The sequence below is a fragment of the Dipodomys ordii genome, unplaced genomic scaffold (genome assembly GCF_000151885.1).
Source record: "Dipodomys ordii isolate 6190 unplaced genomic scaffold, Dord_2.0 Scaffold59, whole genome shotgun sequence".
Lineage (NCBI taxonomy): Eukaryota > Metazoa > Chordata > Mammalia > Rodentia > Heteromyidae > Dipodomys > Dipodomys ordii.
Window position 1 is genome coordinate 2,861,930 of NW_012267275.1, and position 26,460 is coordinate 2,888,389.

General features: G+C 36.3%; 1 protein-coding gene across 1 annotated transcript in view; it reads left to right on the forward strand.

The window, feature by feature from the left end:
- Positions 1-14,712, forward strand: part of Fam81b (family with sequence similarity 81, member B) — a 40,558-nt gene extending 25,846 nt beyond the window's left edge. The window contains exons 5-10 of the mRNA XM_013022024.1: positions 924-1,042; positions 5,982-6,111; positions 7,980-8,086; positions 10,434-10,569; positions 12,150-12,345; positions 14,579-14,712. Coding sequence (XP_012877478.1) covers positions 924-1,042; positions 5,982-6,111; positions 7,980-8,086; positions 10,434-10,569; positions 12,150-12,345; positions 14,579-14,712 — 822 coding nt within the window. The remainder of the gene's footprint in view (positions 1-923; positions 1,043-5,981; positions 6,112-7,979; positions 8,087-10,433; positions 10,570-12,149; positions 12,346-14,578) is intronic.
- The last annotated feature ends 11,748 nt before the right edge of the window (positions 14,713-26,460 follow it).

Consider the following 26,460-nt stretch of genomic DNA (forward strand, 5'->3'; position numbering starts at 1 on the left):
GGTTGAACAAGTTTACACTCCTACCAACAATGCAGTAAGGTTCCACATCCCCTCCAGCATCTGTTGTTATTAGAGTTCTTGATTTTAGCCATTCTAACTGGGGTGAGGTGGTATCTCAACGTTGTTTTGCATTTCTTTTATGGCTAGGGAGGTAGAGCATTTCTTCATGTATCTATTGGCCATCCTTCTTTCCTCTTCAGAGAAGTTTCTCTTTAAGTCTCTCAAAATATTTGCAGTCCTGTTAAGTTTGATAGCTATAGGTAAAATGAGAATTAGATTGTTTGTGTGGAAATTAAATTCCAAAATAAAGATCTCCACACCAGAGATGTAGCTCAATAATAGAGAACTAAGTTAGCTTGTACAAAGTCCTGGATTTGACTCCATACTTACTCCAAGGGTGAGGCTAGGGGTGGGAGAGAGACAAACAGACAGACGGATGATAAATTAGATAAGTTAGATAAATATAGAGAGAGATAGAGAGATAGATGTAGACAGACATACACATATATAGCTACCTTTAGTAAGAATTGAAGCAATAAATCAGGAAGCTCTTTAAAGAGAAATGAGTACTATTCAAATACTTTAAAAGAACCTAAACTTACCAACTTATTTGCAAATTGGTCAATAAGGCAGATTTGAATACATGTTAAGGACTAACTTAGTCCTTAAAAGGAATAAAAGAAAACTTTTTAACTGCAGCCTACTTCTTAATTAAGATTCTTACATTAAAAACCACAATTTCAAAACACTTTTCCATAGACAAAGCAGAGATTAATTACCTCTGAATAGTCCTGTCCTGCTCATCTACCCCATTAGCCTAACTTTGCATGCATGTGTAACCTCAAATGCATTTGCCTGCTTTAAATGATGTTTGTTTGTTTATCATGTGTACTGGAAAATTAATGGCTATCTTAACACTACAGATCTTGGAAGACCAAATAAGAATTAGAGATCAGGCGGCCACAGGAACTAATCTTGCAATGCAAGATTTTAACATCAAACACCTCCAAGGAGTCGGAGACCTTCGGGGAAGAGTAGCAAGGTAAGGTGAAATGAACCCCAAGATAAGGTCTCAAATGGTTTTTTGTTTTTCCTTTCATGCAATTGTTTCTAACATATTTATAAGATGATTTCTATGTTGCTTTCTATGTCCCTCCCCCACAGTATAACCCATGCTTTCACTGTGTTTGATGTCGGTATAATTTGTGGAGGGGAAGGGAAAAAACAAATCGTTTAACTAGGGATACAGATGGACCCATTGCAACAATGAGATGTACATGTCCTTATGTGGAAAAACGAACTTTACAACTTTGGTGGGGGGTGAAGGGAGGATCAGGTTGGGGGAGGGAGGAATATGGGAAGTGATGGAAAGGGGAAACAAAGAGGAGGCAACAATGCTTGATAAGAAATGTACTCATTATCATGTAATTGTAACTCCTCTGTGTGGTATTTTCACAATAATAAAAAAGAAGTAGATCAAAAAATGCTGGTGGGCGGGGAAGGTGGCTCAGTGGTAGAGCACTTGCCTTGCATACATGAGGCCCTGGGTTCAATTCCTCAGCACCACATAAGCAAAAAAGAAAAAAGCCGGAAGTGGCGCTGTGGCTCAAGTGGTAGAGCGCTAGCCTTGAGCTGAAGAGCTGAGGGACAGCGCCCAGGCCCAGAGTTCAGGCCCCACAACCAGACCAAAAAAAAAAAAATCTGGCTATTAGTTCTTGCTTGCTGAACTCTGGTTCCCCAATCCATATTGTTGAAAACAATATGTCAATTTTAAATAAGTTTAAGTGCTGTGCTGTGGTTGAGAACATGTTTCAGAAAACTTTGAAAGGCTCATGCCACCTGCAACACCCTTTGAAAAAAAGACCCATCCCATGTTGTGTCCTGGCTGTCTACTTTTAGAGTTACCAGAGTCTGCTATTGTAGCCTTCAACCACTCAAATGCCAACATCTTGGCACAGATAAAATCCCCACCTGTGTTAAATTTCAATGAGTAAAACACTTAAAATATGTAATGATTGCACATGAGTCTAACAAAAGGAATGTTCTGCCAAATAAGTTGTTTTGAACAACATCTTTTGTATGAAAGATTTAATAGCATGCGATTCAGGTGAAAAGAGTCTGTGGACATTACAATGATAGGACAGCCTACCATGCCCACCTTCCTTCTCTAGAACTCTTTTATCTCTCCTAGGAAATCTCTACCACCCTGTTATTGACCCTCCCAAGTATAAATGACCAAGAGAGAAGTAAATGAGAAACATCAAGTCAAATCTCTCTGTCTGAAGTCTGTTTATGTGTCTACAACAGAATCCTTTAGACAGAGTAATTTATAAGAACAGAAGCTCACTTTCTTGCAGCTCTTAGAGGCTGGGAAGTCCAAGATCAAGAAGGCATCAGATCTAGTTATCTGGCAGGGGTTCCATCTTCCATACAGGAGAAGCACTGAGTCCTCTGGAAAACAGGAGACTGAATGGCCAAGGACACAATGATCTCTGAAGACACTGCTATAAGAGCCTTCATCCCATTCATCTGGGAGGATTTTCACAGCATAGTAATCTCCTAAACAAACACCTCGTCTCTTCATCCTATCAGCAACATTTGAATTTTGAAGAAGACATATTTAAATCACAAAATCCTTTCCTAAGGCTTTTTCCATTCAACTCAACAAAAATATAATAAAAATTTACCAGGTAGAAACGCATGCCAGCACACTTGGTCAATTCTTATTTCTTTCTTACATTGATGTTCAGTCAAGCAGTGATTTGGGGACCAGATCTTACTTTTCCTGGAAATATCTTTCTTTTATGGAAAATTTCCAAAATCTCTTGGATAATCTGAGAATCTGGTTAATAGCTACCGAACTAAATTCATCTTCCTCTCCTGTTTATTTTCTGTGCTTTTGCTAGAAGAATGATTCAGGGGCAAGCGAAGGCGTATTGATTACTGGCTTCTGGATCTAGTGATTTGAATTCCAATTAGCTGTTTGGAACATGTGAAATTAAGTTGATTATTTTAACATAATTCCTAACAAATACTTTATTGCATTATATATGTATTAGGTTCAATAGTTAATAATTCACTTATAACTTACTTCCCACTCAGTGGCAGTTTAAAGGCAAGTATTTAAAATGAAATAAGGTGCACCTCAAAATGCAAATCAATTGTGTTGGCACAATCTAGGGAGAGTAGGAGAAAAACAAAGGGAGGAGTAATAATGCTCAATAAGAAATGTACTCCTAGCCGGGTGCCGGTGGCTCACGCCTGTAATCCTAGCTACTCAGGAGGCTGAGATCTGAGGATCACAGTTCAAAGCCAGCCTGGGCAGGAAAGTCCATGAGACTCTTATCTCCAATAAACCATTAGAAAACCAGAAGTGGCACTGTGGCTCAAGCAGTAGAGCGCTCGCCTTGAGCTTTGAAGAGATGAGGGACAGCGCCCAAGCCCGGAGTTCAAGCCCCATGACTGACTCAAAAAAAAAAAAAACACTTACTACCTTACTCATATAACTTGTAAATCCTCTGTACAGTATCTTTACAATAAAAAAAAATCAAAAAAGGAAAAACATGTCCTTTGACAAAGCATAATGATATTATGGATACCTTAACTTTTGCTCTTTTACTAGAGTAGGGGGAATACCTTGCCCTAAGAACACACCCCAGTTCCACCAAAATAATATCAATCATCATCATCATTATCAACATCACTGTCATCATTATCCTGTAAGGACAAGAGATGCACAGGAATCTTTGAACTTAGAAAGCAAAGGTACATGGAAAATGCCTTAGAAGACTTTATAAAGCCAAACTTATAGCCAGAAAAGAATGGAGTGATGCCTATCATGTACTGAATGATCATCACTCTTAAAGCATAAGAGAACACACAGCATTCTTAACAACTTGAAAGTTCTAATACTACTGAGCCCTTCCTTTGAAAACCTGAATGAGAAATCTCAACAACCAAGAAATAAAGCAACACAAATAGCTCAAAAAATCATAGTTAAAAAAAATATATATATAAAACACAGGATTTAAGTATAGAATGAAAACTCAGAAACTGTAAGCTTTTTAGTTACAGAACATTATACAAATGCCATAACATTTGCCATTTAAAAATAGAAAAATATAGCTGGGTGCTGGTGGCTCATGCCTATAACCCTAACTACTCAGGAGGCTGAGATCTAGGAACTGAAGTTCAAAGCCAGCCCAGGCAGGAAAGTCTGTGAGACTCTTATTTTCATTGAACTACCAAAAAAGTCAGAAGTGGAGCTGTGGCTTTGGTTGTGGCTGTGGCTCACTAGCCTTGAGCAAAAGAAGCTCAGGAACAGTGCCTAGTCCTTGAGTTCAAGCCCCAGAATTGTCTCTCTCTCTCTCTCTCTCACACACACACACACACACACACACACACACACGCACACACACTAAAGTGCTGAAGGAGCAAGTATGTATATTTATATTCTCATTTGGGGAGGTGGGTCCATATATGGACTCAGTTAAAGCCATTCCAAACAACCAACAATAGTGGTGTGGCACTAGCAATAATGGTTTTTGGCTCTCAGCCATGACATGTGCTTGACTACATTTACATTCATGTTTTAATGTTTTTTATTGTAAAAATACTGTACAGAGGGGTTACAGTTACATGAGTAAGGTAATGAGTACATTTCCTACTGAGCATTATTACCTCTTCCTTTGTTTTTCCCCTACCATTCCTTCCTTCCCACCTCCCCCACCCCAAGTTGTAAAGTTTGTTTTCTACATAGTGTCTTGTACATCTCATTGTTACAATGGGTCAACCTGTATCCATGTTTAAGCATTTTGTTATTTCTCTTCCCTTCCCCAAATTAGAAAAATGTATATACAAGATGCAGGGCACCGACATCAAATACAGTGAAAATGGGTTATACCATGGGGGAAGAACATACAAGAGAAACAAAAAAATCACATAGTACATTTTAGATACATTAAAAACAATAGCAAGAAAGAAAAAAATTGTGTCCCTATCTTGGGGTTCCTTTCACTTAACATTATCTTATATGGTCATATGTACACAGCTTTTGATCTTTTCTGCTTGTTCTTGACTTATACTAGTTATTTGCAAATAACTATTGCAAATAACATAGGTCGCTTGGGACCTATTTTGGGGGGGCCTGGTTTACTTCACTTAATATAATTTTTTCCAAGCCTTTTCATTTCCTAACAAATGGGGTAATGTCATTCTTTGATGGAGGCACAGAATTCCATTGTGTATATACACCACATTTTCTCAATCCATTCATCTACTGAGGGGCATCTGGGTTGGTTCCATATCTTAGCTATGGTAAATAATGCTGTGATAAACATAGTTGTGCTGGTAGCTTTAGTTTAACCTTGTTTGTGATCATTTGTGTAAATGCCCAAAAGTGGGATTGCTGGGTCATGGGGGGGGGGGTTCTATGTGGATTATTCTTATTCTTGATTATATTGACTCCCATCTTTTTCTCCCTACAGCTCCCTCTCCCTGGCCAGTTACTGGTCCCCTTTCAGGGGAATGCTCAGACAAAACTTCATATTTAATGCCCCTTTGTTCTATAATATTAAAGGAAAAAGTTCATTTCTCAGCCTCATCTCATAGGCGGGTTGTTGTTGTTGTTGTTTTACATCAAAAGTCAAATGCTACCTATCTAATCCTAAGCAGCAGGGTATATTCCCCAAACATCAAAATCTGTTAAAACTTTTATGACTGATTTACTATATTGAAAATGCACAGTTTCTCCTAACTCATCCTAAATTCCCCATGTATACAAATCCAGTGTAGGTCAATATATCTAGCCTAGCTTCTCTCTCATCAGGAAGAAAAGATAAAAATAATGGTTATGGTTCATCCTCCTCCATCTACCAATATAATATTCAATGAACTTTAGAACTTTTCCCATGAAATGATTTTATTACAGTATTAAAATATTGTGAACCTGTTGATCTCACAAATTTCCATATTGGGACTAGATGTGATGCAAGCATCATAAAACTTTCTGGAGACATTCACTTCATCAAGCATGAGTACCGTCAAATTGAAAAAGCAATTCAAGAGCTCATGGCTAACATAGAAACTATTTCCAAGAACTTGGATATGAAGGTAACTAACTCTTACACTGTGAGTTCTAGCCGAAAGTCATACCATTATAGCTTCTCCAAAGGGCCAGCTAGGTGGTAATTTTTTAAGAACTTTTCTAAAATAAATAAGTCTTTTCTTCCAAATGATTTAAAATGATAGTTCAATTATATGCACCATGAATAGAGGAGGTTCCATCAGTAATATTTAATAGGTACTTTTTATGTTTTAGCATAGCTACCACCCATTGTAAGCATGGACTGCTTGATGGCCAGACTGCTTGATGGCCATTTTGCTGCCCTTTCTTATTTCCTTATCTGGCTTCCCCTCAAACACTGTGGAGCCAGGGATTACAAGCAAAGAAATTGTACATGGAAGCTCTTATGCTAATTTAATGGAAGTTGAATATTTACATACTTATTTAAAACCTTCAATGGTCATGTCACTTACAAAGACTATAAAAGTCTTTTAGTTCCTAGGTTTTAATAACCATCTCTTTATTGGACACCGCTTTTTGCTTGTGCCTTGACTTTCTCTGTATGACATATGCTGGTGCCTTGACTATATATATATACACATATATATGATCTATCATGTATATATATATATATATATATGATCTCTCATATATAAAGTTTTATACATATATGTATCTCCAGGGGTTCTAAATTACCTGATCATAGATTTGTCTGTATCCTTTTAATGTGCAATATTCCCATTTCCTAAATAAATTATAATTACTATGTTGATTTATTCTCTAACATTTGTCCCTTGCGAATCGAATGTCATAATAAAAGAATTAGAAAGCTGCTGAGGTAGAAGTCTCTAAAGAAAAAGTGTAAGCATATCTTCAATAGTAGTAAAAATTATATACTCAATATTTATTCATTCAACCCCTTTCACATTTACTCCTTTCTTTGCTAAGAGAACTCTTAAAAGGTTTCTTTATGTCATAGGACTGACTGTGAAGAGTTAAATTCTGCTTGGCTAAAGCCAATCATGTTTCATGGTTGTCAGTAATTAATTTAGATTGAAATACGTGTGGCAATTCTTTGTTCATTTTTAAAATCCAGTTCTTGTTCCTAAAAGGAATTTTCTCACTGTGTTTGGCAATGCAAAAGGTACAATACTCATAAACTCAAGGACTGGAACTTGTTTGCTTCCTATCTCTATATGCTTCTAAGTGATGTCACATGTGACTTAATTGTGGTCGTGTCAGAATACTATTTGGAACACTGGATGCTGGTGGCTTATGTCTGTAATCCTAGCTATTCAGGAATCTGAGATCTGAGGATTATGGTTTGAAGCTAGCCTGGGCAGGAAAGTCTGTAAGACTCTTATCTCCAATAAACTACTCAGAAAAAGCCAGAAGTGGTGCTATGGTTCAAGTGGTAGAATGCTAGCCTTGAGCACAAAGACGCTCAGGGCCTGGGGGAAATTGCTGAAACCAAAACCTGCTAAATTATTTGTGTGTTCCTCAAGAGACTAGTTGTGCATTTGAACATTTATTCATTTAGTATTTACTGAGCTTTTGCAATTATTCACCTAATGCCACTGAAGACAGTAATGACAAGATAGAATAGCTTAACTGAAAAGGAAAGAAATAAATTGAATTACTAAGCAAACTGATGGCAATAGTATGCTTTTGTTAAAGCATTGTTAGCCTATTACCTAAAAGAGCATTGTAGACAGCAAAATGGAACACATCCTAATACTCTTTTCCAAACACTGTGACTATAATTTTGAATCATACTCATACAAAAAATCATTTTCAAATTTTAAGTGTGCTCAAAGTTTGTCTGTTTCCTGACTCCTTTAGGAATAAAGTATAACATATACAAGTGCTGGTAGTTTTGCTTACACACTAAGGTATTGTCTTGTACTTTCATTAGGTGACCCAGATCTTAGGAAAAATAGAGACATCCGCTTCTCAGCAAACCTCAAATTTAAAGGTAGTCCAGGGAGATTATCGCCATGAAATGAACCTTTTGGAATTCAAGTAAGTAAATGGAAGACTTTTAATTATGTTTGACTAGTGAAGCCTTGTCACAGAATAAAAACCCATTCCAGGAATTTGAACCTGGCCAAGAAATAAAATACTAAATCAATGCAGACAATATTATACACTAAAGTAATATGAAAGAATATGAATATTAATTTTTTTCATTCTCCTATCATACTCCTATATGCGATTCACAGATATACTCATTTTGACCCTTCCCACAGAGTATTTTGCCTTGTTGTCCATTTTGTATTAATATGTCTCAATGTAAATCACTAGTGAATACAAACTGATTCCTCAAGATTAGCAAGCATATTTTAAAACAATTTTGATCTACAAGCTTTTCCTTTAAAATTTCTTCTCAGATCTTTCTATTATTATTGCTTTGTATTATCCTTTTATAACTAGTCTTGATCCCATATTAAATTGATACTTTCCCTACTCAATGGAGAAAATAGTAAAAATGTGACCTGAAACAAACATTCAAATTATTGTTCCTTTCCCCCCTTTTTTTCCCCCACTAAATCTCTCTTCCTTGTTTAAATGCCTACAGTATCCCAAAGGTATAGCACAAAGGAAATATCTAGTCACTTGGATAATCCTGCCTTACTGTTCTTGCTCCCTATTCTTTCTCCTGTGTTCTGTATCACGTGGGATTAATGCTTTGATATTATCAGTATTCTGATAATATTCTCCTTTCTCCATTTTCCTTGTCTCTATTTCATTATTTATTGAGAAGTGTCATTGATTACCAATGCACCATTATACATTAGTATCTCTAAGATCTGAAGCTATCAATTAAACGACAGCATGTATCATTACCTACACCTTATTTAGGATGCATTAAAATAGAAAATATTATGTTCTAAAATTTGACTAGTCAACACAAAAATTTGAAGAAGTAGATGTCTTGAGTAAACAGAAAATATCTTTCTTCATATGGTGACTTTTTTAGTTGCTGGTACTCATTTCAATCTTTCCATCTCTGAAATGATATCCACTCCCATTTTTTAAAATTCTTCATTCTTTGGCATTTAGTACAATTATGATGATCACCTGATCTGAAAACTTCCTTCCTGCAAGTCTACTATTTTGCTTTTTGTTCCACATAAGTAACTCAACATCAGTTTGTTCACAATTCCCCTCCCCCTAAAAAAAATCTACTCATAAAACTCTATTGGTCTCATGGAAACTCTATTGAAGATTTCACTTGCAAGCTGGGCACTGGTGGCATGCGCCTGTAATCCTAACTATTCAGGATGCTGAGATCTGAGGATCACGGATCAAAGCCAGCCTGGGCAGGAAAGTCCCTGTGAGATTCTTATCTCCAATTAACCAGCAGAAAACTGGAAGTGGTGCTGTGGTTCAAGTGGTAGGGTGCTCACCGTGAGCTGAAGAGCTCAGTGACAGTGGCCCAGCGTCCAGGCCCAGATTTCAAGCCCCACAACAGACAAGAAAGAAAGAGAGAAAAAGAAAGAAAGAAAGAAAGAGAGAGGGGAGAGGAGAAAGAAAGATTTCCCTTGCAATAACCACCCTAAAGCCTTACACATTGCATTCCTAGGTTCCTTCATGGTCCTTGTGGCATTTTTCTCCTCTACTGGAAAACACAGGTCCTCTCTAAACAGCTCTTCTTCCTGCTTCTTAGAGGAGCTTGTAAAAGTAGGGCTTAGCAGATCCCCACTTTTAGCTAAGCTCTCCCAGAGCTGAGAATAAGTTTTACACTTTTGAATAATTTTTCATGAACTATACTATTATTAAATATTTAAGAATTATATTCTATAACATATAAGTATTACCTGAAATTGAAGTTTTAGTGTACATAAAATTTGACTGGAATAGAACCATGCTTATTAGTTTATGTGCTTTGTTCATATGCTCTTTTATTATAGAGGCTGGATTGAATAGTTGTAACAAAGGCTCTCAGGCCTTAAAGCCTAAAATATTTGCAATCTACCCTTCACAGAGAAAGTATGTTGGCTGGCCCCTACCTCAAAGTCCCCCACTTTTTGGTGACTTATCAGTATTAATTCTACATTGAAACCTCAGCCCTGAGAGGATTTCTATATGGATAACAACTTTTTGTGTGCTTAGCTGCAAGGTGGTGGTATATCTGTCACTCTGTGTACATATTTAGACTATGCAGAAGTTTGGTAACAGTGATATAATTCAAACTAAGGGGAGGGGGGACTAAATAAATTTACTTTACCCCTCACTTCCTATATTCTCACTCCCTAAGTATTTGGCAAGGCACATGGTGCCTCATCTTACTGATCTTACTTCTCAATCCTAAAGTTTTGGTTGATCTTTAAATTTACTGATTAAAACAGAAGACATTTTCCTTTAGATTTAATTCACTTTCAAATAATGTGTATGAAGAAGTGGCAAACAATCAAAAATGGACAGAAGACCAGTTTATCAAATACAGAAAAGACCACCTATGCCACATAACTGAATGTCTGAAGGTCCTGCAGGAGAAATTGGTAAGGAGCTCTTAACCACATGGTCACTGTGTGATCCAGCCACAGGAAACATCTGAAAGGTCACCTTGGAAAACACTCACCACACTGTCCCTAACTTGCTACATTTCAAGCACGACAGTAGAAGCCTTGTGGTCTACCTTCTGGCACTGTTTGCTATTTCCCAACTACATGAGCCAGAATTTTTCAGATGTGTACCAAAATGTTCCTGAAGAGGGTTTTTTTAAAATGATTATTATTAAAATACAGATTCTCATGAGAGATCTAACAGGAGGTAAACTCCCTGGGAGTTTGTTGGGAATCTGTTGTTTCTGAACAAGTTCTATGGTTAATGCTCAAGCATAGCAAAGTTTGGAAACTGCTACTCTGACAAGTCACTTAACCTCTCTGGAAATCTGCCAAATCTGTTTTGGGTTGGTCGTGAGGCTTGAATTCTGGGCCTGGGCGATGTCCCTGAGCTCTTCAGCTCTACCACTTGAGCCACAGGGCCACTTCTAGGTCAAAAGTTTTTTAAAAGCATCATCAGACTATGTGAAGAGAGCCTGGGCTTTGTGGTAAGGCTGCCAAGTTATGGCTTCCAAATTGTCTATTTGGATAACTCTTTCAGACTTCTTTATACTGGGCTTAGTGGAGAAGGGAGCACAGGGCCATTGTGGTGATCAGTGGCTACTCACCATATTATAGGTGGGACCTTCATTAAAGGAGCTTTAGACAGCTTAGTAAATAATGTCTTCCACATCCACCTGAGTTTTCAAATAACTGAGTGAGGTAAAGTCAAGAGATAAACCTCGTAACTTTATCACTGATAAGATTCTCAAAATTTGTGCACTCAGATAGGCAGCTGTCATGTGGACCTGCTAATAGTTCACCCCTGAATTCCTCCACCATTGTAAGCAGCACTAGGTAATCTTGTAATCACTCTGCAAAAGCCTCCTTCAAAGGAGAGGGAGATTGAACGCACCATTATTGGGGCCAAAGAGAAGTTATGCTCAGTTCGTCTTCCTAAATTCTCTATGGGGAAGTGAGGAGAGAAGAAGCTAATTGGCCAAAGGATGATTCTGCAGCCCCCAGTGCCCTGGAAAGCTATTAAGCTGTATGAATGCCTGACTTCCATCATAAATAAATCAGAATTTCTGAGAGTGGATATGAGGTAATCGTAATGAAGAGAAGGCAATATTCTAGATGAAATGAGTACACATGAAGATGCGAAATTCCAGGGACTAACAATATCTAGTACATAGGTACTCATGTTCCAAGCATCACCTAAAACATCTTCTTTTACTATACTCTTCTAAAAACTAGGCTACAACCCCAAATCCTCAAGAATTTCAGTAAGATCACACCCCTCTCTTCTCTATTCTTCCCTAAAATATAGAGTTGTAGAAATGACCACTGAAAAAGGTTAAATAAACAGATTAGCTTAATACCTTTGTGAACACCTTTTTAGGTACAAGGGATCTTGTTTGGAATTTTCATACTCTATATGGAAATATAAATATGATTTTAAAAACCAGCACCTTTTCTTTCAAGCTAAAGTAAAACTCTCTCTTCTGGAGAGATATATTTTATGATTTCTTTTCTAGGAAAAGACCGAAAACAAAGTGGATGAAAAGATAATACAACTTTCAAGCAAATTAGAGAATTTGATTAACTCACAGAAACAGAAAACAGACCTAAACAAAACAAAGCATTTAGAAAACAGACTGTCCAAAAAGATGGAACAAATGGAAAAGCAGATCTGGAATGAATTAGAGAAAATTCAAAATGAGTATCAGTCAGGTGAGCATATTCAAATGTAACAGCTGTCTTTTCCTGTTCAATTCCTCAGAATTTTCTGGTTTAAGTATCAATCCTATGCTAGTGATGTTATACATTTAAGCTCACTACCCTAACATCATACCGGTCAGCATATCATTGGAAGGTAAAGAAATTAGTCAACTTTCTTCATTCACACTTGTTAATGTCACAAGCCTGGCACTGCTGTGAGTTTTGGTTTCACTATCTAAGATTATTGAATCCCAGAATTGTTTGATGGAGAATTCCTTAAATATCACTGGGTCCTAACTTCAGATATACTATAAAATTAGGAGCCTAAATCAAATGCCCCTCTCAAAATTGAATGGTTGATAATGATCCTAGACAGATGTCAGATGGAAACTTGACCTTTAGAAGTGAGGAAGAGAAATGAATTAGCAGAGTACAGGGTATTACTGCTTTTCTGCCTAAGAGCCTAAGGGCAACAGTGTCAAACTGAGCTAGCATCACAGAGGATTAATCTGAAATGCTCATCTGTCAGAGAGAATGCTCATTTGTCAGAGAGAAAGACATGGGATAAGGTGCTACAGAGCGGCCATCTGCCTCCAGTCACAATTCCAAAGAATTACCAGAAATCACAAGAGAGGGCAGTACCTCTATCTATTTTCTGTTCTCTGGGTATCAGAAAAATTCATGATTAATTCCAAAAAGTGTTGGTCCCGTAAAGATGTACACTAGGTGGTGCCTTGGGGAAAACATCACGGCCTCACTCTAGAAATGTTTCCGGCATGTATCTAGATTGTTGCCCAGAACACCACCAAGTCAAGAATGAGTTATGTGTCCAGGAATAGTGTACCAAACCAAATCAATGGCCCTGCTTTCTGCTTAACTTTCAGAGGCTTAATTTTCCTCATTCCCTAGTCTAACCTCAGGATGAGCTAAAGGGAAACCGACACTTTGTTTCTGCATTTCACTAAGTGGGAGTTCTAGCAAAGGACTCTAAATTTAAAATGTGGATTTTTAAGTCTTTAACATAAATAGATGGGGAAGCAAATGCGTAAAATATCTTTGTGGATAAGAACTAAGCTATACTTAAGAGCTTGAAATCTTTTGGGAGCATAGTCACAAAGTGCCTAGTCAAACAAGTGATAAGAGGGGCAGGGAGTAGCCATTCATTAGTACAGGCTACTTTCAGAGAAAGGGTGGCATTGATCATTTTATTTTTTATTCATAAACTTCTATGTTAAATGGCAACTGCTAAAAGATAATTTTTAACCCATTCATCTACTGAGGGGCATCTGGGTTGGTTCCATATCTTAGCTATGGTAATAATGCTGCAATAAACATAGTCATGCTGGTAGCTTTAGTGTAGTCTGGTTTCCCTTATTTGTAATAACTAGTATATGTCTGAGACAAGCAGAAAAGGTCAGATAAGTTGATATTAGGGAAATGAACCCTAAGATATGTATTCAAATGTTTTTTTCTTTCATGTGATTGTTTCTAACACATTTATAAGATTATTTCTTTATTGCTTTATATGTCCCTCCCCTGCTTTCACTGTATTTGATGTCGGTATAATTTGTAGAAGGGAAGGGAAAAAACAACTTGTTTAAATAGGGATACAGGTGAACCCATTGCAACAATGAGATGTACAAGTCGTTATGTCAAAAATGAACTTTACAACTTTGGTGGTGGGGAGGGAGGAGGATCCGGTAGGGGGTTGAGGGGGGAGGATGAGAAGGAATGGGAAGGGGAAACAAAGGAGGAGTCTACAATGCTTGATAAGAAATGTACTCATTATCTTGCCCGAGTAATTGTAACCCCTCTGTACAGTATATTCACAATAAAAAAATAATTTAAAAAGATAATTTTTTAAAAAAAGAAAAGGGAAATCCTCATCTGTAGACTACCTTCGACAAGTAACAGGAACTTCTTTTTTAAAAAAATCACATAAGTATTTGTCAAAGCATACAGAAAAGAACTTTGTTTAAAGTTAATATTACATATTTTAAATTGCTGTATTATTCAATCTACTGGGGAGTAGGGAGTGAAAAGAAATTTCACAGAAGCCAAATATAAGTTAAAACACATGACTCATGTATCTTAATGACATACAAGAAATGGAGTTTGTACAATTTTTTGAATTTAATGTGCTTTGAATTAAATGATGACTGATTGTGATAGGACTGCTAATTAGCAAATTTGAAAAGAAAAGTTCTAGTATATTAAGTAAATCTGTTTTCTTTTCCTCTCTTAGGATTTAAATCAGTTCATGACTCAATCAACTCCCTCCAAAAAATACAGAAAACAAAAATGGACTTAGAAAAATATAAAGTACAGAAAGATCTAAAGAAATTACGGCGCAAGATAGTGGAACTCCATGAAGTGTAAAACTTTCCAATCATCTTATTTCTCCCCAGCTAGTGGAGAGGTTTGTTGGGAAACGCTGTGAAAAAGGAAGTTACAACCTTCGGATGTTCAATGCTTCTAAAGTCTCTTTATTTCTTATCACCTTTTAAGGAGATGAATGTACCACAGAAAAACAATAAAGCCGGAAGTTTTATGATGTCTTCAACTTATTAGTGGAAAAAGTAAAAGAATCCATCATATACATTCCTTTTTATATTTTTACCAAAATTAAAGGGCAACTTAAAGTAGGTACACAGATGAACACATAAGGCCAGATTTAAACAAGGTAGGAATTGTGGCGATGTACAGACTACTGACCATGTTGAAATAATAACTACCATATGGTTAGCACTTATTACCAACATGAGTTTAGTATATTATTACCAAAAATTTTGTTTTCCAAGAGAAATGTCTCCATTTTTAACTAGTAACTTCTAGTTCAAAATAAATGGAGTAATGAACTCTTTGTAACATCTGACTCAGGAATCTTCCTTCTATAACCTGTTATTGGTATCTCAATGTAAACAACTTATGCATATTTAAAGTATATTTCAATTGTATTCAGTATGTGTCAGAATCACCCAAGCAAAGAGAGTTCAATAGCTTCTGTCAAAAAGTACTCCTTAAATTTTATCTAAGTACTAAATTCAGAAACATTTTAATAACATTAATTTCCTATAAGTTAAAATACGTGCAACTTTTCTGCATATAAATTTAGATATAGAATTATTAATATGAGAAGTAAAATAATGAGATATAGAAACAAATCATTTGTAGCATGTGCTGGATTAAGTAATAATTCTAGTTATAGTGACCCTTGCTTCAAATTTAGCTCCCTTCTTTGGCTTACAGGAAATTAACAACTTCTCTCTGAATAAAGAACAGATTTATCTTCTAAGTGTTATCGGTATCCAATGTCAACTTCTATAATTATGTGTGTGCACACACACGCATGAGTTGGCTCGTGCGCATGTATCTGGTAGCTGTCCCTTGGAGGGAAAGAGCCTGAAGCTTTCCCTGAGGTTTTTGTGCTCAAAGCTAGAGCTTTTATTACTTGATCCATAGCTCCACTTCTGGCTTTTTGGGTGGCTAACTGAAAATGAGTTTCACAGACTTTCCTGCTCAGTCTGGCTTTCAACTGTGATCATCAGATTTCAGCCTTCTGAGTAGCTAGGGTCCACCGGATAACCTCCCATTTTTAACTGTGTGAAAGATCTACATTTATTGTTATTAGTAAGCTATATGTGGCATCATTGGTTCTACAAATGAAGAGCTTTTGATGCAAGAGTTAAGGTTAAAATTCAATATTTGTAATGCTAAGATAAAAAGCTATTACCTTAAGTCATCTTAAATTCTTTCAATCAATAAAAACAAACATACTGAATTCAATGTTTTATTTTCAAAATGAACACAGGACAAGAACAAGAAAACACAGAAAAGACAATAATTTGAGATTCCACCTCACCCTAGTTAGAATTGCCATTATCAAGAAATATAACAATAGAAACTGGCAATGATGTGGCCAAAAGAATATGCTACTACTGCACTGTTGGTGGGAGTATAAACTTGTTCAACCACTCTAGAAAGCAGTGTGGAGTTTCTTTAAAAGACTAAACATAGAGCTCCCCTATGATCCAGCAATCTCACTTATAGGCATTTACCCAAATGACCATAAACTAAAACTACCAACACAACTATGTTTATTGCAGCATTATTTGCCATAGCTAAGATATAGAACCAACCCAGATGCCTCTCAGTAGATGAATGGATCAAGAATGGAATTGTATGCTTCCATCAGAAAGAATGACATTGCCCCATTTGTAAGGAAATGGAAAGACTTGGGGGGAAATCATATTAAGTGAAGTAAGCCAGACCCAAAGAAACATAGGCTCCATGTTTTCCCTCATTTGTAATGATTAGTCTAGGATAGTCCTAGAAAAGGATCACAATAGCTCAATAGTTAATTAATATGATCACATAAGATGGTGCTAAGTGAAATGAACTCTAAGTTATGGAAACAAGTTATGATATTGCTGTTTTTAATGTACTATGTGAAGTTATTTCTTTTTTCCCTATGGTTTATCACTTGTCACTGTATTTGATTTTGGTGCCCTGTGTATTATATTTGTTTATCTGAATTGGGGAAGGGAAAGGGAACAACAAAAGGGTGAGACAAAGGACAAAGGGTGAACCAATGCAACAGCCATACTCACAAGACAACATGTTGGAAACAAACTTTACAACTTGCAAGGGTTGGAGGAGAGGGAAAGTGGGAGAAAATCAAGGGAGGGGGTAACAAGTTTGACAAGGAGGCACTCAGTACCTTACGTATGGTAACTGTAACCCCTCCATATATTACCTTGGCAATTAAAAACAAATGACCAACCTCACTATTAAAAGAAATAAAAAATTCTTACCTACCATTCTCAGATTGTTAGATTGAAATAGAAATTTATATTAGAGAAAATAATTTTCCTGAAGATAATTAAGAAAGGATGCTTATTATAGCATCCTTTATCATAGTAAAAATTACTAATTAAAAACCTTACATATAATGAATGTATTGACTATAGTAATGCTTTTACCAGACTAAAAAAAATTGCATTCATAAAGATATCCAAGATAGAATGTCAGGTAAAAAATGCAGCATGATCTCACATTTGTCAAAAACATTTTAAAATAATTCTAACACAAATATGTATTGTATGGAATAAAACCAAAAGAAGTTAAAACAGACTTAAACATGATTGAACTATGAAGAACTTCTGTTTTTTACATTAAGTACTTACAAATATTTTCACATTTTTACAGCGTACTGTTGTTTTCTATAACAATTTATTTTGATGAACAGTAATAAATAGTCTAGACTGAAAGAGGAACTATGTAAAGAACCAAATCAATATAAAGGATTAAATTGGGAATTCATAAAAAACAAGGGCAAGATTATCTTACTCACACCCACTATGACATCCACTGTAGACAAGGCTACAAAATCAAAGAAGATACAGAAAACAAATATCATGACAAGTATTTACTTGTAGAATTATATCTGTAATCCTAATAACTATGTAGAGTCAGGCCAAAATATTTCTTTAAATCAATTTCTTTCATTAGTTCTTGATCAGGGAATTAGCATATATTGGAGGAGATCAAAGTATCAAATTTCCTCTGCTACCTTTCTCTGAAGATGCCATGTGTGGGTGAGTGTTCACAGGTTGGCATACTCTACACCGTGAGAACTATGCCCAGAACCCATGTTTTTCAGGATCTAAAGTTTATTAATTTTGTGTTTACTGTTTATCTCATGTCATTATACCAGAGGAGATAGCACAGTACTCTAGGAATATTTTAGGAACTGATCTTCATCAGGACAACAGCAGTAACTCCAGACAAAACACAGTGTGAATAATGTGAGTATATTACTCTAACCCAAATATATTTCCAAATCTCCTTTTTAGCCAGAGGCAAAGACATGGAAGTAAGAGTAGAAAGAGGTCATCATCCTAAAATTTATTATCTTAATCAGCTTTGATTAAAATGTCTTACTCCTGTAAATTTTATAGTGACCTTGACTAAGGTTCACGCAAATGAGGAGTTCTGAAGCTCAAGAGCGTTTGATTTGTTTATTCTAAGTAGAGTCATCTCTACACAAAAGGCTCTGGGTCTTTATTGTCTTGAATTTATTTTTCTATGGATATAAAAATGACAATGAACATAAAATTTCCTGTTCTCGGGGCTGGGAAGGTGGCTCAGTGGTAGAGTGCTTGCCTTGCATGCATGAGGCATTTCCTGTTCTTGGGGCTGGGAAGGTGGCTCAGTGGTAGAGTGCTTGCCTTGCATGCATGAGGCCCAGGGTTCTATTCCTCAGCACCACATAAGCAGAAAAAGCCAGAAGTGGCACTGTGGCTCAAGTGGTAGAGCGCTACCCTTGAGCTGAAGAGCTGAGGGACAGCTCCAGGCCCAGAGTTGAGGCCCACAACTGGCAAAACAAAACAAAAAAAAAAACCCTGTTCTCTGAGAAGCTCAAGTATATGCCACTCTATTTCAGATGATGTTACCCACAAACATAGGATGATGTTTGAGTTTTAGAAGCTGCAACCCACATGCATCCTGTTAGAATATCTCAGGTACTTCTCACTTTATGGACAAACACCATTTTAGCAGTCCTGGGTAGTTCAAAGGTCCTACTGCCTCCCAACATTTTCTGCTATTATCTTCCATGTATTAAAATTTGCTCTTAGAAAACATAGGGAACCATCCAGTGTGTTCACTTGTGAGGCATTTTGTCATGGTGATGTAAATCTGATTAGTATTTCCCTGAGAGAACCTACCAATGATTAAACAACCAATAATTAAATTTGCAAATATGTGGGCAAGTAAAGGGTGTGTGAACACTAGAAAGAGGCACTTAGCATATCCATGGGGAATTAGGGAATTTTCCTGAAGAGACTTCTAAATTGAAACCTCCGCTGTATATGTAAGAATTAGCCAAAGGAGAGGCTTGCATAGTACAATTGAGGACCTCTGGCAGATGGAGTAGCTTGAGCAAAATCCTAGAGGCCAAGAGAATGGGAGAGGAAATGCAAGAAACTGAGTATGATCAGAGTTCAAATATGAGGAAGGAGATGGAGGGGCTGAGCAGTTGGAGGATAGAGAAGGTAGGGGTAGGGTGGTTTAATCATAAAGGCTTTGTAATTCTGGTTGACAGCTTGGATATTATCTCAAAGACCCATAGCAGGCTTTAAAGCATTTAAAAATAGACAGTGTCATTATTAGATTTGTATTTTAGAAAAAAAAATTTTTGCTGTAGTGTGGAAAACAAATTAAAAATGGTGTAGTTCGGATGTAGTGGGTCACTCCTATAATATTAGCATTCCAAAGGCCAATGTAGGAAGATAATGAAATTTAGGTCACTCTGGGCCATGAAGTGAGACCCAGTCAGTCTGGTAACAGGGAGAACAAAACAGAGGGAGAGCAAATTTGGGTGAAAAGATGTAAGATGATATAGCACAACAGGGGCCACACACTCAGTTTTAAACTGACATCTATGCAACACACAGAAGAATCCAGTGATTAGCAAGAAATGGGCCTGGAGCATAGGATAGAAGATGTAGTCTGAGTGGGCTGGGAGAGGACTGTAGAGAGGGCAAAGGACTCTAAGGATACCACACAGTAAGGGAACACACAGGCAGAAGAGCCCTAGGGGACTATGGGAAAGCAGGAAAGGAGTGTAGCCATTTAAAAGATCCTGGGAGTTTCTGCTGGTAGATATGGCAGTGGTCAATCTGACATTATTCCTAAGATCTATCACTAATTAGATTTCTGCCAACTAAGGGATAGCATGTTTGACAATGTAAACTTTGACTTCCTCAGTAGAGAACAGCTATAAATGCTTTTTTGATCCCTTGCCACAAAGCAAATATTTTGTCTTCTGTCTTCTCAGATACAAAGAGTGTGATGAGCCCTCCCAAGGAGAGCCAGGATGGCTGCCAAGAGAATATTAGGACTCATTCAGCTAGGCATTTCCCTTTCCAGGTCAGAACCACATATATCTTTGGAAAAGTTTAATGCTGTCTCAGATTCCCCAAATATTGTCCTGATGTTTTCTGACCCTGCAGACTATATTTCCATAATCCCTCATTTCTTAGTGAAGTTCTATTACTTCATTTTCAGAAGGCATTAACATATGACGAATGTTGTGAATCAGTAAAGACTGATGTAATCAGCTATGTCATAAGCTATGACTACTTCTGCAGACACAGGTGAGAAAACAGAATCCAATTTCTGTACTGAAAAATCTGGAGGACCAATAAACCTGTGGTTAACGCCAGTACCCCAGCTATCTGGGTGACTTTATATATGCCCTTAACTATAGCTTCAGCTTCCTTATCTTAAAATGAAGATAACAATGCTATATCTACTGTGTGGCTATTAAAAGAATCAGACAAAACATTAATATATTTCAACAACTAGAAATACTCTTAGCAATTTAAATGGATTAATTCATTTAGCCTATTCAGCAGATAGATACTTGCTTGTTAGGTAGATTAGAGAGGTTAGGTAACATGTAAAGCCACACTGCTAAAAAGAGCTGGAATTGAACTTGTTCCTAAGCATTATATCTATCTACATATGTATATATATGTATATCTCCTAAACATTATATAATATACACATGAAGTTCATCTAATATTATATTAGTGTCTAATATCTGATACTATCCTTGATATGTTTCTGATTAATAAAAGAAACAGAGCTTTTCAAGGGGAAAGAAAACCAAGTTCCATGGTACTCTTTCACCTAACTCGGATTTAGATTCATTACATAAAAATATTTGAGGTTAAAAGATCCTTTTACTATGTCTGATTAAATAAAACACACAAAGAAAAAACTTGGCCTGCAATAATTCTAGAAGCAAACAAAAGCAAAAAAAACCTGAAAAATACAGATTTCTCTTTGATCAAAGTATTAATGACTACTTATTTCGATTTTTCAAAGCATTTCTTTCTATAGTCTGGAGGAGAGGGAGGCTTACAACCATAAAATTATGTATATTTGTTCTGTGTATACAATGCTGATGCCAATGTGCAATAAATGATATTACTTCCATAAGAGCTTGTGAGATCAAAGCAAACCTGGTATTCCTTATGCCAAGTGAAAGCCATTAGTATTCAGCTAGCAAATTGTTCTCAAAAAAGTTAATGCACTGTGTTCACAAGACAACTTTAGGAATGAACTTCAAGTAAAAGGGGCCTACAGGGCACTCAACAAACCACACCCCTGAAACCCAAAGCAAGGATTCTCTCTAGTTTCCATGCCACATTCCACCATTAACACCTAAACACATTGACATCACATGAAATCTCCAAGAAATGTGAGATGGGTGGACAAGTAGAAGAGTAAATGAAAAAATAAAACACAGGCCCACCTATGAGCTTGTTAAAATCTATCTTCTCTGCAGAGATTTGCAGTAAGATCCATCACAACCAAGAAAATATCTAGGCACTCAAAGTGTGGTAGAGCCAAGAGAAAGCTGATAGCCAAAAAGCCAAAAGCAAACAAATAAAACAAAATGAAACAAAACAAAACAAAAACAGAGAAAGCCAAAGGCTATAATGGTACCAAGGATTAATCAAGCAATAAGCTTATTTTGGCATTGGCTTTTAAAAAGTTTAAAAATCTAACATATTCCTTCCCATTACACAAGTTCAAATTTGCAGTTATCTCTTTGGAAACACTGTTTCCAAAGTTCCTCCTTACAGATACCTCAGCCTTTTTGTATTTCTTTGAATAACAGTAATTAGTCTTAATGACAGGGAGAATTATCTTTGAAGCAGATTCTACTTGCTTAAGAACATAAATAATTGAAGAAGTTAATCTCTCTGAGCCTTCCCCCCTGTAAAATGGGGCTATAAAAATGATGTGAAAACAATAGGAGGAATTGGAGCACAGGACACTTTCACTCCATCCCTGCCTGAAGCTGTGGTAATGACTGCTACCCAAACACCCTTAAGCATAAAATGCTCCTCCAATGAAACAAATGTTTGACTGGTACAGCATCAAGTTGCTTTGCAATAAAAATAACTAGTACAGAAACTTATCTATTACTGCCACATATTTCTTAATATTCACAATTAGGCACCATTTCTTGTTGTAAATCTGGGTCTAATGAGTTGATGTTTAGTCTGAATCTACTGGAAAAATCATCCAACCTTATGAATAGCCTTTGTTCAGAGACACTGTAGGAATAATCCCAGACAATTCAGCAGTATACTTCCACCCTACAGGAGTTGCTTACAGTTTATAACAATATAAATTTGCCTTCTTAGTAACATTTTTTTTTCTTTCAGCCTAATCTCTCACTTCTTTACACACACACATACACAACTATCTGTACCATCTGGCTTGTATCTTGTACTAGAGACATCTGTGTTCCGAACGTAAGATAAATTAGTACTTCCAGGAATACACATATAGAAGATAAAACCTGTTGTCTTTTTTTCCATATCACCTGAGTGCCTCCCAGACTCATCTCCAAACTTCTGCAAATCACATATGTATACGGTCTATTTGTGCTTTTCTTTAAAACAAAACAGAAAACAGAGCTTTTATTAAATTGAATACATCAATTAAGATTGGGTCTTTTAAACTAATGTATGGTGGTTTTCCAGAAAAGCTCCTGATTGTCTAATACTAAATTATGCAGCATTTTTCTCTATAAAATAAGTAATGACTATACTTTGTATTTTGAAGATCAAAGGGGGAGGAAATGGCATAAAAAAATTCAGGGCTGTAGAAACTCATAAAGTCATGGTGAAACTGGATTATAAAACATTGTGAATGTTTTATTTAATGTAGGTGGCTTTAATATGAAATGTACTTGACATGAATCAGGAAGATGTATTGGATTTAATCATTTATAGATGCTGGCTCTCATTAAAGTATTCTGTGACCTAGGACTACTTTCCTTCCAGAGTAACAGCCCTATATCTTTTTACCATATGATCCTTTTGAGTTGCACACAAATGTTTGTAAGCACAGGAGGGACTTCTACTCCATGGAGACCACAGTTGATGCTTCACAGGTGTAGCAAGCAGTTTATTTCAGGACTAGATTTCAGTTCACCTCTGACACAGAAAATGTTGGTTACTTTATTAGAACAATAGAATATGGCCACTTAGAAATCTAGCTTAGGGCTCTGATTTTACAAATTCACATAAAAACGAAAAGTTAAGGAGGTAGTACATACTCAGTCACATATTCATTCAGCACTAAAATAGGTTGAAATGTGTTTAGGTTTTATGAGTATAATTTATGCAGTTTTAAAAGATTAGATCCTGTGCTTTAAGTAGCATGTTGTATGTAAGAAGATATTAACTATTAAAGAAATCAACACCCACTTTCTTTAACTTTAACATTTATATTTCCAGTGACCAAAATTTTCAGTAATTTTTCCTCTTTATTACACTTCTCTATTGGCAATAAAAAAGATCCCCAATTTCAGTGCTCTTATAAAACTTAAACTCAAAGAAATTTGTATTCTTTTTCAATATATATCTGAGCAATATACTTATTGTCCACTGCTGCCATAACAAATTATCAAAAGTTTAGTAGTTTAGTATGATAAAAATTATCTTTCAGTTCTGTAGATCAGTTTTGTAGGAAGAAATTCAACACATCTCACCAGGCTATATACACAAGGTCAACTGGGCTTTATTCCTTCCTTGTGGCTCCAAAGGAGATTGTGTGCCTTTTTTTTATTGTTATGTTTCTATTTCTAGAAGCTATCCCTCATTACGGTTGATGGCCCCCTTTCTCTATCTTGAAAACCAGCAAAAGTGAGATCTCTCTCTCTTCTCCTATGTTTTCTCTTGTACCAGCAAAAGTGAGATCTCTCTCTTCTCTTCTATGTTTTCTCTTATACTCTCTCCCGTTCTTCCCTTTTAATGACTTTGATTAACTTGGTTCTACCTGGATAAATTAGGGTACTTTCTCATCTCAAGCCTATGCATTCAAGCACATCTGCAGTCTCTTTTGTCTTTGCAAGTTCAAAGAACTAGGGCATTAATATAGCTAACGGCCATTATTCTGCTCACCTGCAAGCAGAAACCTCAAGCATTTTTAGTACCTACCTTATCTCCAGAAAATTAATATAATTATAATCTGGTAAGTGTTACATACAGGAAAATACATGCTTAAAAATGAAGCCCCAAACAGCTTTTTAAAGGAAGCAAAGTTATATTGTGCTATGCAAATTATTTTATAGTCCAGAGATATAAAATGGATTCAATCCTTGCCTAGTGGATATTCTAATTTTAACTCCTCCCCCCCCCCCCGCTGCCAGGGAAGGATGCAGGGAATTAACTGTGTTAATTCATTAACACAGTTATTTTTCAATCTAATTTCAGAATTAGTAAGAAAAAGTTTGAAATGACTAATAATAGCTATTCTTTGAGACAAAACTTTCCAATTTCAAAACATTTTGAGATCTAAAGATAATTTAGCATCAACATTGTATAGATTTTACATAATTAGAATTTAGACTACTGCTATTCAAAATGTCCTAGTCAGCCAAAGACATTTTTATAGCGCACATTGACAGCTAGACATTACATGTGCTTTTTACTGTAAGCGAACTTAAGTGACTACAATTTCTAATTTAAAAAAATAGTCTGAATGAGGAAATTTTTGACTTATTTCATCCATAAGAAATTTTTGAATAAATATATTTATATGGAAAATTATTATTACCTGTATGTGATACATAAATGTATCTTTTTTAAAGTGTGTAAACAAAATGAAACAAAAATCTAAAAATTTAAAGTCCATTTATAACCTAAAGCTGAGTGCTACACCAACAATAAGCAACATAGAGGTACCTGGTAAGTTTTCTATCCATTAGCAACTAAAATGAGAGTAAAGACACCTGACAGAAGCAAAGGTCAACTTTGCTCTTTATTTTTTATTTTTTTGGGTCCAGTCTTTGGGCCTGAACTCTGGGCCTGGGCACTGGCCCTCAGCTCTTCAGCTCAAGGCTAGCGCTCTACCACTTGAGCCACAGCGCCACATCTGGCTTTTTTCTTTTTCTTATGTGTTGCTGAGGAATCGAACCCAGGGCCTCAGGCATGCAAGGCAAGCACTCTACCACTGAGCCACCTTCCCAGCCCTCAACTTTGCTTTGTAAACAATACACTCTATTTGTGTGTGCTGTGCTGCACAGGTAGCCTTGTGTTGTCCATCTGTGACTGGTAGAGGCCAGGCTACAAAAATAATTAGTCTAACCTCCCCATTTGTTAGGAAATGGAAAGACTTGGAAAAAATTACATTAAGTGAAGCAAGCCAGACACAAAAAAACATAGGTCCCATGGTTTCCCTTATCTGCCATAACTAGTATATGTCTAGGACAAGCAGAAGAGGTCAAAAGGCCATGTACATGACCATACAACCTGATGCTAAACAAAATGAACCCCAAGATAGGGACACAGAGGTTTTATCTTTGCTGTTCTTTTTAATGTACTTATAATGTACTATGTGTGATTTTTTTTTTCTTTGTAAGTTCTTCCCCCATGGTACAACCCCTGATGTCAATGTTATTTGATTCTGGTGTCCTGCATCTTGTATATACATTTTTCTAATTTGGGGAGGGGAAGGGAAATAACAAAATGTTGAAATAAGGATATAGGATGACCCATTGTAATAATGAGATGTACAAGACACTATGTTGAAATGAACTTTACAACTTTGGGAGGGGAGGGAAAGTTGGAGGTAGGGAGGAAAAGGATGATAGGGGAAAAAGAAAGGAGGGGAAAAAGAACTGAGTCCATTTCCTATAGAAATGGACTTACTCTTGTAACTGTAACCCCTCTGTACAGTATCTTTACAATAAAAAAAAATATATTTTTCTAACAGTTATGAGGACAAGGAAGAAATGGGCAAAAGAGGACATACCTGTATTTTTTTAAAGAAAGAAAAGAATCACCGTATTACGGTAAATCCAGTGGTTCACAAATCAGAAGAAACATTAGAATTTCTTAAGTAGAGTCCTACATAGGACATCCCATCTTTGAAGATCCTGACTGCAATGGCTGTGAATGAGTGTAATGTGTAGAGTAATTTGGGAAACACCAGATTGCAGTTCACTTTGATAGTTTCATCTCTGAAGTGCCACTTAAAGAGAGAGTATTATCAATTCATATTATCTCAGAAAGTAATGCTATAGAGCTACTGGTT